The 14,191-nt window shown below is 39.0% G+C and overlaps 1 protein-coding gene across 1 annotated transcript; it reads left to right on the top strand.

Moving 5' to 3' along the window:
* Positions 1–13,051: 13,051 nt before the first annotated feature.
* On the top strand, positions 13,052–13,963 carry LOC127492696 (taste receptor type 2 member 2-like). Its single transcript, XM_051853382.3, has one exon. The coding sequence runs from the start codon at positions 13,052–13,054 to the stop codon at positions 13,961–13,963; it is 912 nt and encodes a 303-aa protein (XP_051709342.3).
* The last annotated feature ends 228 nt before the right edge of the window (positions 13,964–14,191 follow it).

Genomic DNA, 14,191 nt, shown 5'->3' with positions numbered 1-14,191 from the left:
AGGCTACTTTAATTTGAATAATAATAGCTATTGGAAGAAATCAGCTGTGCCGTACTTCTTATTGAATGTAGATCCACGCTTTAAAAGCCCCCATTAGAGGATACCAAAAAGCTGAGTTTTCTAATCAAACAGCAAGCATGATTGTGCCCAGAAAATTTCCTGTAGGAAAACTGACTTAAGCAGGCATTTCCTGGAAACCAGGCTTGGCATTCCCTGCTGATTACTTTTTTTTTTTTAACTTTTATTTAATGAATATAAATTTCCAAAGTACGGCTTATGGATTACAATGGCTTCCCCCCCATATCGTCTCTCCCACCCGCATCCCTCCCCTTTCCCACTCCCTCTCCCCTTCCATTCACATGAGGATTCATTTTTGATTCTCTTTATATACAGAAGATCAGTTTAGCATACATTAAGTAAAGATTTCAACAGTTTGCTCCCACACAGAAACATAAAGTGAAAAATAATAGATGATTTTTTTTAAATGATGATGAAATCAGATCAGACCTATTGTCATGTTTAATCCCAGTGAGAGTCAAGTTGGGAATTGATAATTTCTTTTCTTCTTTTTTTTTTTTTTTACAGAAGATCAGTTTAGTATACATTAAGTAAAGATTTCAACAGTTTGCACCCCCATAGAAACACAAAGTGAAATATACTGTTTGAGTACTCGTTATACCATTAAGCCTCAGTGTACAGCACATTAAGGACAGAGATCCTACATGAGGAGTAAGTGCACAGTGACTCCTGTTGTTGACTTTACAAATTGACACTCCTGTTTATGGCATCAGTAATCTCCCTATGCACCAGTCATGAGTTTCCAAGGCTATGGAAGCCCCTTGAGTTCTCCGACTCTTATCTTGTTTAGACAAGGTCATATTCAAAGTGGAGGTTCTCTCCTCCCTTCAGAGAAAGGTACCTCCTTCTTTTGAAGACCTGTTCTTTCCACTGGGATCTCACTCACAGAGATCTTTCATTTAGGTGTTTTTTTTTTTTTTTTTTTTTTTTTTTTGCCAGAGTGTCTTGGCTTTCCATGCCTGAAATACTCTCATGGGCTTTTCAGCCAGATCGGAATGGCTGCTGATTACTTTTTTTTTTTTTTTTTTTTTTTTTTTTTTTTTTTTTTGACAGGCAGAGTGGACAGTGAGAGAGAGAGACAGAGAGAAAGGTCTTCCTTTGCCGTTGGTTCACCCTCCAATGGCCGCCGCAGCCAGCGCGCTGCAGCCGGCGCACCGCGCTGATCCGATGGCAGGAGCCAGGAGCCAGGTGCTTTTCCTGGTCTCCCATGGGGTGCAGGGCCCAAGCACTTGGGCCATCCTCCACTGCACTCCCTGGCCACAGCAGAGAGCTGGCCTGGAAGAGGGGCAACCGGGACAGAATCCGGCGCCCCGACCGGGACTAGAACCCGGTGTGCCGGCGCCGCTAGGCAGAGGATTAGCCTAGTGAGCCGCGGCGCCGGCCCACCAAAGAAAATGCTGTAACCACTTGGAATTCAACTAACACTAAGTTAGGATCACACAAATAGCTTTCAAATTAAAGTTAACCTTGAAAATAGGTAAATGCAATGCCAACCAAAGGACTTTTAAATAGACATCCGTCAAATTGTGGTTCAAATAGCATTTATTATTATTAGTTATTATTATTTTTTTTTCTATTCCTAATTTTATGAGGCATCTTTATTTTTTCTAAGGAATTGTATTTGGCTTCTATGTAGTCCGGTATAGGATTCAGAGTTGTAATATATGTAGTTTCTTAAGAAAATAGAAATGCATAGTTTGTTGATACTCTCCTTATTAACCTTTGCAATTAATTATAATACCCAGAGTGAGGAGAACAAAAGATAATCAATTCATTTGAGACCAGGAAATCACAGCTTTTTAAAAAGTTAGTGGCCACATTGTAAGTCAAAGATAACCTCATTTTATGAAACAGAAATATTTGCAGGAAAATAACACAGAGTATTAGATACTTAACTCCAGCAACATTGATTTCAAGATAGTTTCAAGTTTGGATGGTAATTTTGCCCTTTATAAAATATGTACACAATTCAATCTAGAAGAAACTATTAAAAAGTGGTTTTATGGAGAGGAAAAGCATGTCTCTTTCATTTTATTATGTTGGGCAATATATGATTTCAATATATTATAAAATTCTGTGAACTCTGCTATATGAGAGGACTGATTAAAACCATTTGAAATAGGTAAGCCATTTTATAACTTTTCTGTCACTTCTTCATAAAACCACTGCCTGGAGCAAGTAGAAATTACACAGGTGGCTTAATTCAGCAAACTCCTAATGTGAAATATTTCAAAAGACCAGACAGAAGGGAATTCCTATACATTCTTATTTATAAAGTCCTCAGTAAAGGAAGAGTATGTTTAAAAACACACACGCACACACACAGGTTTGCAACATGAGCTTTGTGGTGGATATATGATGTCACTCAGTTTTAGTCATGTGAGTATATTAGGGAGATGACTTTACTGTCCCCTCTCCAAATATTCACTTGATGATTCCTTTTTAAAAAGTAAAGGGGGCTGGCACTGTGGCAAAGCGGGTAAGGCTGCTGCCTGCAGTCAGCACCCCAATGTGGGTGCCGGTTCGAGTCCTGGCTGTTCCACTGCTGATCCATCTCTCTACCATGGACTAAAGAAGCAGTGGATGATGGCCTAAATCTTTGGGCCCCTGCACCTGTGTGGGAAACCCGGAAAAAGCTCCTGCCTCCTGCCTTCAGATCGGCCCAGCTGTGGCTTTTGCGGCCATTGTGGAGTGAACCAGCAGATGGAAGACCACTCTCTCACTCTCTCTCTTTCTCTCTCTGCCACTACTTCTCCATACTCTTTCAAATAAATAAATAAATCTTTGGGAAAAAAGGGAGTAAAAAAGGATAGACTATTAATTAAAGGATATAATTCAGTGGAGACTGCATTTATAATTATATATCATATGACATTCACAAAATTGTTGCTGTATATGTAATATATATACACTCACATTTCACATTTATATGAATTTCCACATAAGAGAGAAAATGTGATGTTTGTCTGTGTTTGGCTAATTTCTGTGTCTGGCTTAGCATAATGATCTGCCATTTCATCTGTCTCGTTGCAAATGTCAGACTTTAGTTCCTTTTCATGGCTGATTGGTATTCATTGTGTATATATACCACATTTTATTTATTCATTCATCCAATTAGAGACATTCCGATTCTCAGCATGGTTTTATGAAAAATAAATCAGTCCTGAGAAGGAAACCCACTTCTTCCCCACCATCACCAGAAGAGGGCTTCCTTGGGATCCAGGGTCTCGGCTTGTAGTCAGAGGGGGAATCCTGCTGTCAGACTCATTAAAAAACACACTAAAACAGATCCTGTATGAAGATATGTGTGTGTGTGTGTGTACACATACACTTTTTTTAAGATTTATTTATTTATTTGAAAGAGTTACACAGAAAAGAGAGGCACTCCCAGTGGGCTGCAACAGCTGGAGCTGCACCAATCTGAAGCCTGGAGCCAGGAGCTTCTTCTGGGTCTCCCATGTGGGTGCAGGGCCCAAGGACTTGGACCACCTTCTACTGCTTTCCCAGGCCACAGCAGAGAGCTAGATCAGAAGTGGAGTAGCTGGGTCTTGAACCGGCGCCCATATGGGATGCCGGCACTTCAGGCCAGGGCATTAACCCACTGTGCCACAGTGCTGGCCCCACATATATATTTCTTAATTCAAAAAAAGTAGAGAAACGATTCCATTTTCTTAATAAAAAAGTTTATTTTTACTTATCTGAAAGGCAAAGTGTGAGAGAGAAACAGAACTTCCATTGCTGTTCCACTCCCCAGATGCCTTCCATAGCCGGGACTAGGCCAGACCAAAGCCAGGAGCCCAGAGCTTCATACAGGCCTCCCACGTGGGTGGCAGGCACCGAAGTACTTGAACCATCATCTACTGCCTCTCTAGCTGTGCATTCGCAGGAAGCTGGATTGGAAGCAGAGACAGGACTTGATCTGATATGGGATATGGATGTCACAAACAACAGCTTAACTCGATGTGCCACATTCTGTCTGGAAAAAATATTCCTTTTAAAAACTATGGTTTGGTTAGATGTATTCTTATCAGTTAGAAATAATAAATTATTGATTTAATATGATATAAATTTAATTAAATCAATAGATAATTCTTTCTTTTTTAAAGATTTATTTATTTATTCGAAAGTCAGAGTTACAGAGAGAGAGGAGAGGCAGAGAGAGAGAGAGACAGAAGTCTTCCATCTGATGGTTCACTCCCCAATTGGCCGCAACAGCCAGAACTGCGCTGATCCAAAGCCAGGAGCCAGGAGCTTCTTCCAGATCTCCCATGTGGGTACTGGGGCCCTACTACTTTCCCCAGCCACAGCAGAGAGTTGGATTGGAAGTGGGGCAGCCGGGACTAGAACCGACACCCATATGGGATGCCAGCACTTCAGGCCAACCAGGGCATTAACCCACTGCACCACAGTGCCGGCCCCCTATAGATAATTCTTAATATCTTAAACACCTTATTTTAGACACTAAATTCAATGCTTTTCTTCACCCAAGGGATCCACATCAAATGGAATAAAACGAATTATCATTCTAGCTTCTCTTTTGTCCCTGATGACTAAATGAATATCACTGAGAGTGATTGTGGATTTACTTCTTAACACATCAAGTTGCATGCATTAAATATCTATACCTTTTTCTATGCCAATGAGATCTTTCTAAAGCACTTTAAAAAAAAAAGATTAGTCTTATTCTCCAGAGATCAATGGGAGAAAAATAATACAAGGCAAGTTTTAGCCCTGCTGACCCACATACATGATATAACCAGGTTTAGATACTTATTTCCCAAGTTAATGCAGTGGTGGTTGTGAAACTGCAGTGATTGGAGGCACACTTTGCAAAGTGACTGTATTATTAATAAAAGTGAAAGAGAGACAGACATTAGCCATAGACTGTTTCACTTTTGTAGAAAAATTTTTGTAATAAGAGTTTCACATATCACCCCTTGGATTCATCAGGTTAAATGTCAGTATCACAAAAGCTGGGCATGGAGATTTTTATTTTCTATAAATAGGGTCTCAAGGGAGCATCAGCTAGATTTGAAATGAGGAAAAACACACTTTGCTTCAACATTTGAGATCTCTCAAAGACGAAGGACAGAAACTGTTCTAGTAGAGCTAGTCCCAACTGTAATGCTAAAATTAAAGACAAAGAGTGGTCGTGGAGTCCTAACTCTGCTCATTGGTTTCCAGATGCTATGACTCTTCCATTGTAAGAATGTCTTCTTGGAAGGACTAGGAAAACAGTAATAAACACATCTTTCTCCAACAAATTGGTACCTCTTTTCATTTTCAAACTGGACTGCTTCAGGAAATACAAAGTTCAATCAAGGTCTTACTTTGGTATATGGCCACCTTGTATATAGAATGGACATTGAAAAACAGATATTGAAAATAACCTATAAGGAAGAGGTGGATCACTGTCAAAATATTTAAATGCTGTGAGTATATTCAAATTCATTGAGAAGATCTGATTTTCCGATTGGGCTAAGTAACAGAGGCCTTTCCTAATTTTTTAGGTTGATCTCTGAGGTGTGTTCTGAACTACAGTGGGAGTTGTATTCCTTTAGAACTGCAGAATACACAGTGGCACTCCTATGAAGGAGGTGTGGCTTAGCATTGAAAAGTATTCATCTGTGTATATGGAACTCAAAACATACTGCTTCCCCTGTCATGGATTCTCTGGTTAAATTTAGGTAAGTGACATCTCAAGACTAGTCTTCTGTGTTTGCAATGGAAGTAACTCCTGTAAATACAAGCAAATTTGAACAATTTAAATAATCTCTCTCTACTCAATGTTTTAGTTGAAAATGTATCATTTACTTCTTATTTTTTTTTAAATTTTTTTTGACAGGCAGAGTGGACAGTGAGAGAGAGAGACAGAGAGAAAGGTCTTCCTTTGCCATTGGTTCACCCTCCAATGGCCGCCGCGGCCAGCGCACCACGCTGATCCGAAGGCAGGAGCCAGGTGCTTCTCCTGGTCTCCCATGGGGTGCAGGGCCCAAGCACTTGGGCCATCCTCCACTGCACTCCCTGGCCACAGCAGAGAGCTGGCCTGGAAGAGGGGCAACCGGGACAGAATGCGGCGCCCCGACGGGGACTAGAACCCAGTGTGCCGGCGCTGCAAGGCGGAGGATTAGCCTAGTGAGTCTACCCTGTTTATTATAATGCCTTCATTTGGGGGCAGCACATTTATGTTATTCTGCAATTATATTTTCTGCTATCAGTTACTTTTCCTGATTGCATGCATGCCAGGAAGCATGTTGTATATCTGGAAGTGTGCTACTGTTTGTCTCAGGTTAAAGGTGAAACACAGTACAGGTTGTATTCCTATTATTTCAGCATTCTAAATACTTTCCTCTGGCTCTTAGACTGGGCCTTTCATCATTTGTCTGCTTCTTTTAGGTTTATATAACATTTATTCCACAGAAATGAAAACACTTAAAAATTTAAATGTCTTTCTCCCAAATTTGCCTCAGATCTACAAGTGTTATCTTAAATACATATCTGTCATATTCAACCAATTTATGTCAACTAATTTATGTTTTGTATCTTTGTGCTATTTTCAAAATATTGCATCGTTTCCTCTTGGTTTGAACTGTTCAAGTGAATAATAAAGGTGAATTTTTAATAGCAAAGATATTGAAGATCTTAGTTACACAACTTATTAGGGAAATTGAGCTTTTATTATCATCTGTACATACAGTCTTCAAAACAGAATTACAATAAGCATTGTGCTATCAACTGTGATAGTAGCAGTTGAGAATGAAGCTGGTTCATAAGGAGGACATTAATCTAATATGGTAACCACTGGATTGTGAAATCCCATTCATAACTCAGGCAAATGCAGCTCAGCTGCTTCAAGATCTTAACAGAAGACGAGTATGAAATGTTGACAAAGTCAAACTTTCTTTCCTTTTATCATGTTTTTTTCTATGCAAAAATCCCCAAATTTGTTTTAGATAAAAAGCAATCTAATCCCAGACACTTGAAGTGGCCTACACAAGTTCTATTTTTTTAAATCTTGAATAAATCACTTAGCCTTTACCACTCAAAACTATCTTTCTCTATAAAACATAAATGGTTATGGTAAAATCTGACTCTTTTCTTCTATCATTAAGATTTTGGGACTCCTAGAAGTCCTGTGACTTTTCTATGAACTTAGCTGTGTCTCATCTTCCATAGAAACTTCAGTCAATGATGTTTATTGAACACTTACTGCTAGGTTGTGTCGGTTGTTTGCTGCAGAAGTCCATCTAGGTATATCAGATATGCTAACACTACAAGGTCAGTATTCCACAGCTTTATCACTTCACGGATATTATCCTAAACCCATGTTTTTTTTCCTATTATGTTTTTCCTATTTCTGTGTGTAGAGAAGAAAGGAATTCAAGCCATTAAACTGTGATTTGCAGTTGATTTAATGTGCTTGATTGTTTCCAACAATTGTGGCGAAGTAAGGAATCACAATCTGAATCTATGGCAGCATTTTAGTCAACAACGTGGGCTCCAGATGGAGTCAGACCATCAGGGTATCCAAACCCTTACTTACACTGTTCTCAAGCTTCAGTCTCTGCATTCCAGCTTCATCAAATGAGATCACTCCATAGTTCTGTAGTAGGAGTTAAATGATAGGGCACAGCACAATATGTAGTATATATACTTAAAGTAATTATCTGTTCATATGGCAAATAAACTAATAATTTTTAGACCCAATACAATTAGCAATTTTCTCTTATAATTTAAACTTTATGCCTACTTTTTTTCAGGAAGTGATTTTATATATGAAAATTATTTTGGCAGCTGGGATTATGAGCTTCATAATCACCCTATTTGAATTCTGCTTTATCCATGTGATACTTGGTATTAATCTGGAAACTCTAGGTGGGAACTCAGAGCCTACATTTGAAAACTGTCTCCAAGGTCAAAATCAATAGAGATAACTTGTTAGCAAATTGAACTAAACTCAAAGCAAAAGCAGAATTACCCTGAAGAACAACAGAAGGACATGAAGATAGATTGCAAGACCTTCAAAATGCTGCTTCTCCAGTGACCAGAGTCTGGTCTCACCCAGGAGACCATGAACGGAATATTGCCAGGGTATAAACAGGGTTTCTTTCTCTGTCTTTTTGAAGGTTTTTATTTAATGAATACAATTTTCCATATGTACAGCTTTTAGGAATATAGTGTTTCTTCCTCCACATACCTGCCCTCCCACCAGCACTCTCATTCGACCTCCCACTCCCTCTCCTGTTCCATTTTCCATCAAGATTCATTTTTGGCCGCCACCACGGCTCACTAGGCTAATCCTCCGCCTGCAGCGCCGGCACCCCGGGTTCTAGTCCCGGTTGGGGTGCTGGGTTCTGTTCCGGTTGCTCCTCTTCCAGTACAGCTCTCTGCTGTGGCCCGAAAGGCAGCAGAGGATGGCCCAAGTCCTTGGGCCCTGCACCCACATGGGAGAGCAGAAGGAAGCACCTGGCTCCTGGCTTCAGATCGGTGCAATATACCGGCTGTAGCAGCCATTTGGGGGGTGCACCAATGGAAGGAAGACCTTTCTCTCTGTCTCTCTCTCTAACTCTGCCTGCCCCCCCAAAAAAGATTCATTTTTAATTGACTTTATATACAGAAGACCAACTCTTTACTAAGGAGAGATTTCAACTATTTGCATCCACACAGACACACAAAGTATAAAGTACAGTTTGAAGACAAGTTTTACCATTAATTCTCATAGTATAACTCATTAAGAACAGAGGTCCAGCATGGGGAGCAAGTGCATAGTGACTCCCGTTGTTGATTTAACAATTGAGACTCTTATTTATGACATTAGTAATCACCCAAGGCTCTTGACATGAGTTGCCAAGGCTATGGAAGCCTTTTGAGTTCACAGACTCCATCGGATTTTAGACAGGGCCATATGCAAATTGGACGTTCTCTCCTCCCTTCAGAGGAAAGTACATCCTTCTATGATGGCCCCTGCTTTCCACTGGGGTCTCACTCACAGAGATCCTTCATGCAGAACCATTTTTCCACAATATCTTGCTTTTCCATGCCTGAAATGCTCTCATGTGTTTTCAGTCAAGCCTTAGAGGCTGATTTTGAGGTCAGAGTGCTGTTTACAGTGTTTGTCATCCTATGAGTCTGCTGTGTGGACTGCTTCCCATGTTGGAGCTTTCTCTCCTTTGTAATTCTATGTGTTGTTATTATCAGGCACTTGGTCTTATTTATGTGATCCCTTTGACTGATGGTTCTATGTATATGATCAGTTCCATACTTAATATGATCACTTTGTCACATAAGATGGGATTAGTGCCACCCAGCTAAATGGGATTTAGAGTCCCGAGGCAAGTTTTTAGCTTCACAGGGTTTGTTTCAAACCCATATAGATGTCTCCTTTCACTTTCTGTGACCAGTAACTAGAAGGTAGAGCATAAATGATGTTTTGAGTCATTTCTGGACATAAGACTGAAAATTATTTCAGGTGTTTTTCACAGAATCAAACTAATCTAACAGATTAATTTGGGCCCATAAAGGAATCAGTATTTAGAGCTGACTTCTGTAAAAGTTCAGTAGCAAAGCCAGGGGACTGGAAAAGCTCCCCAAGTACCTTTAACTGAAAGAAGGAAAGCACCCTCAGTCTTCTTTAGTGATCTGTAAAGCACCCAGCATGATCACCAGCATATGGTAGAAGCTTAATGCATTTTTTTTAACAAGTCAAATATTTGTGCAGTTACCACCAATAGTAACCAAATAAGCAGCTCTCTGTGCACGGGAAACATCTGGTCACAATATAAACACTTAAAGTACATTGTAATTGTCCAATCTGTGAATGTCATTTTAGAATAAGAAGATCACATTAGCATATTGTTCAAAGAAAAAAGAAAATAAATCCCTAGAGTTATGCCAATTGTCAAGTATTGTATTTGGAAAAATTAATATTGACTGGAAGATGATTAAATTAAATTTAAAGAAGTTGAATGGATTAAAAATAGTGCCTCCTGGTAGAAATTATTTTTCTCTAAAAAGAAATTCAATCTTTTAGTAAAACTTCCAAACATTGCTTAATTTGAAAATAATCTGTCTCCATTTGGCCATTCCCTTTCCCAAGTCTCTAGCAGACCTATGAGTTAGTAAGTTCAAGAGTGTCTCACTTACCATTAACATTTCTTGTATCTCAGAAAGGGCCCTTCACTAAAATTCTATTTCCAAAATATGATTCAATAGAAGAAATACAGAACAGTTCACATAGGACAGGAAAATCACAAATGCAAATACAACCTAATTAAATTGTACCTTCATGTCAATTATACTTTTAGAATAGTTATCAAATCCGAAGCACAGATCTTTCTCTTTAATTAAATGATGTATTTAGAGAGGCAAATGAGAGCCAGAATCCAGGCTTCCAAATTGAAATAAGCTCTGGATAAATTCAAATCTCATAGCAGAATCATTTATCCCTCAACCATATGGCCAGCTGCACCTGCACATACATAACAAATGCAAGGTGGTTTAAAACTAACCCAGAAAAATTTTAAAGCACTATTGGCCATTCAATGGGGCTTGATTCTAGCTTATAAATTATGTGTTTTAATAATTTATTTGTTAATTTATTTTATCTGAAACTCAGGGAAGGTGGGGGAGAGGGACAGAGAGTCAGAGAGAGAGACAGAGGCATCGCCCATCTATTGGCTGACTCTCTCAAATGCCCACAACACATTTGGCTGGGCCAGCTGAAGCCAGGAGCTGGTGACTCAGTCTGAGTCTCCCAAGTGAGTGGCAGAGACAACTACTTGAGCTGCCACCTGCTGCCTCCTGCACATGATCAGGAAGCTGGAACAGGGAGAGAAGCCAGAATCTGAACCAAGGCACTCCAGTGTAGGATGCAGTCATCCCAGAGAGCATCTTAACTGCTATAATCCCCTCATCTGAATTATGTATCTAAGAAGTGAAACTCAAAATGAACTTCTGAAAATTATATTCAAAGTATATAAGCATCCTGAGAAAGTGGTTGTAAAGGATGTAATTTTAACAATGAAATGAGTTTCTGTAAAATATTATCAGATCAATTCATCTTGATAACAATCACTGTGCTTTTTTTTTTTTTTTTCGCTAACAGGAGTTTTTCTATATTGGTCCTCCTTTTATTACTGTAGTTTACCAGGGAAAATTGAGAGAAAAGACTTTAAACAATGAATGATGGAGAATAAGGAAAATAATATAATGATTGTTATCTTCCCAAATACTTGTTATTGTGGTGAAGATATTTGAAGTAGATTAGGATCCTCATTGCTGCATTAAAATAGGAACAGTTTTGAGTTTATTAACATTTTTATAATGACTCTTAGCAGGATGGGCAAAAAGCATTAGACATTTATCATGATAAAAGAATTACCCCAACAATTAGTTACATTCCATTATTTTAGTCTAACACAACATAATTAATACTTTGGCATGTATATATCATCTGAGTAGTTATGTGTATGCCTAACTGCTGTCTCTCATTTGTTTAGCCACCTTTAGCTCTGCAAACCTGGTGAGAGAGAGAGAAAATTTGGGACAATAAGCTATAAACTGTCCAGATGCCATTGATCTTTCCTTCACCCCACAGTACTGACATTGGTCTAGAGTTTGAAACTGAGACAAAGTTTCTTTACTGTAAGGAATGGGGAATGCCTTCCAGAGCCCATGGGGCACAGAAAACACAATTACCATTTGCTAAGCAAAGTCATGGATTATAGACAAGAAAGGCTAAGAGCAAAACCAGAGACCAAATGGAATACTGTGTCATTATACGGATCAGGAAACCAGGATTTTAGAAGATACGGAGAGGGAATCAGCACTGCTGCATTTTGGATATGCTGTGATGAGGACGGGAGGGAGGGCGGGAGCTGGCATAGGAAGTCCTGACATTTGCTTTCCATTGCTAGTGGCTATGCAGCTCAGGAGGATCCTGGGAGCTTGAAAAATCACCATCAATATGGACAGTGTATGGAAAATCCAATTTTTTTTCTATTTTCAATCTTGTTTTTTAGTCTTTTTGAGATTATTTCTTTGTAGGATCATTATTGTCTTGCTGCAGTAAACATAGTTTGAAGACAGAAATTTAATACTATTAACAGCAGTTTATATTTGTTGAAGACTTAGTGTGACCCATCCATTGAGCTACCAAATATTTTGGTCATCATACCTTATTGTACAAAGTAGTAGTGGTTTATTTACATTTTACATCTCATGAGACTGAAGTTCAGCAGCATTATGTGAACACCTTCAGTAACTGGAAGCCTGGATTGAGTTTGTACCTCCTTGCTTCAGCCCAGCCCAGTCCCAGTCGTTGTTTGGAGAGTGAACCAACAAATGAGAGCTCTCCCTCTCTCTCTTTTCTCAAAGTAAGTAAATAATTGAATATTTAAAAGTTCATGGGAAATGCATTTTATAAAAAAGATATATAGACCTCAAAAATTTTTGCTCCAAAATGAATTTATGTCTAGTTTTCCCGTGGACTTTGTGAAATACTTTCATATATTTGGGGAAAATGAAGATTCTTATTTAAAAAGTTACATCCTTGGAACTGATTTAAGAAATAACTACTTGTTCTAAGGATGTAGTGTTTAGCACTAGGAAAAAATAAGAGACAAAAACAAAACAACAGTAATTTAAATGAAACATAATCATATTTTTGCAACATTTAGTAAGAATGTTGGATAGTGTCAATATGGTAATTTTTCCTAAGATGTAATTGTAAAACCTAACTATCCTTCAGATCTTTGGATCTGCATTCCTGTAGTTTCATTCAAAGAGCACAATATTCAAAAAAAGTAGTCTCTCTGATTTTTCTTTCTTAGGAGAAAAGCTACTATGAAGACTGTGATCCAGGAGTCCACAGAAGATCAGATTTCTCAGTGCTGTGTGTTCCTATCTGCAACATTGTCTGGAGTTGGTGTCTAAGACCACCCACGGGGAAACGCTAAGATTCATCACCGGGAACATGGCCTCCCCTTTGTCAATTGTTCTTCATGTTATCATCATGTCAGCAGAATTCTTCACAGGGATTGCAGTAAATGGCTTCCTTGTAATCGTGAACTGTAATGAGCTGTTCAAATGCAGAAAGCTAATACCAATGCAAATTCTCTTAACATGTCTAGGGATGGCTCGATTTGGTCTGCAGGTAGTGTTGATGATACAGAGTTTTTTGTCTACATTTTTTCCAGTGTTTTATCAGGAAAAAGTGTATGGTAGAGTGCTAGTAGCCTTTTGGATGTTTTTTAGCTCTCTCAGTCTCTGGTTTGCCACTTGCCTTTCTGTATTTTACTGCCTCAAGATTTCAGGCTTCACTCAGTCCTATTTTCTTTGGCTGAAATTCAGGATTTTAAAGTTAATACTCTGGCTGCTCCTGGGCAGCCTGCTGGTGTCGCTGAGCATCACAGCTCTAAGCGCCCATGTTGATTACTCTAAAAGCACAAAGGAAGACGACCTCAGAAACATGACAGTGAATAAGACTAAACTCCAGATGAGGAGTGTCAGTGGAGTACTTCTTGTCAACCTGGCATTGCTATTCCCCCTGGCCATATTTGCAATGTGCATTTATATGCTGTGCGTCTCTCTTTACAAGCATATTTATCGGATGCAGAACATGTCTCATGGTTTTAGAAGTGCCAGCACAGAAGCCCATATAAATGCACTAAGAATGGTGATAACGTTCTTTTTCTTCTTTATTTTCTATTTTGTTGCTTTCATGGCAAATATATCATTTATCATCCCATACAGAAGTCAGTGGTTCTTTGCAGTAAAAGACATAATGGCCGCATATCCCTCTGGTCATTCAGTCATCATAATCTTGAGTAATTCTAAGTTCCAACAATCATTCAGGCAAATTCTCTGCCTCAAGAAAAATTGTTGAAGACGAGGACCAATGTGGAAAATGTTTTCCTTTGGTGTGGGCTCACTGGCCTGAGCTGTTTTGTGTGCTCGCCCTCCCTCTCTGTGAGTTTCCTATTCATGTTCCACCTCCAGGACACAGGAGGCTGATAGAATTTTGAGGTGGGGTGCATAGGATATCTAGTTTTCCAGAGATTGTATAGATAAAAATGATGTGATGTTAATATATTTCAGTGAACAGTACCTGCAC

This window comes from Oryctolagus cuniculus, chromosome 16, assembly GCF_051225735.1.
Source record: "Oryctolagus cuniculus isolate XC-2025 breed Fujian yellow rabbit chromosome 16, ASM5122573v1, whole genome shotgun sequence".
NCBI classification, from domain to species: domain Eukaryota; kingdom Metazoa; phylum Chordata; class Mammalia; order Lagomorpha; family Leporidae; genus Oryctolagus; species Oryctolagus cuniculus.
This window is presented reverse-complemented; position numbering and strand designations above follow the sequence as displayed.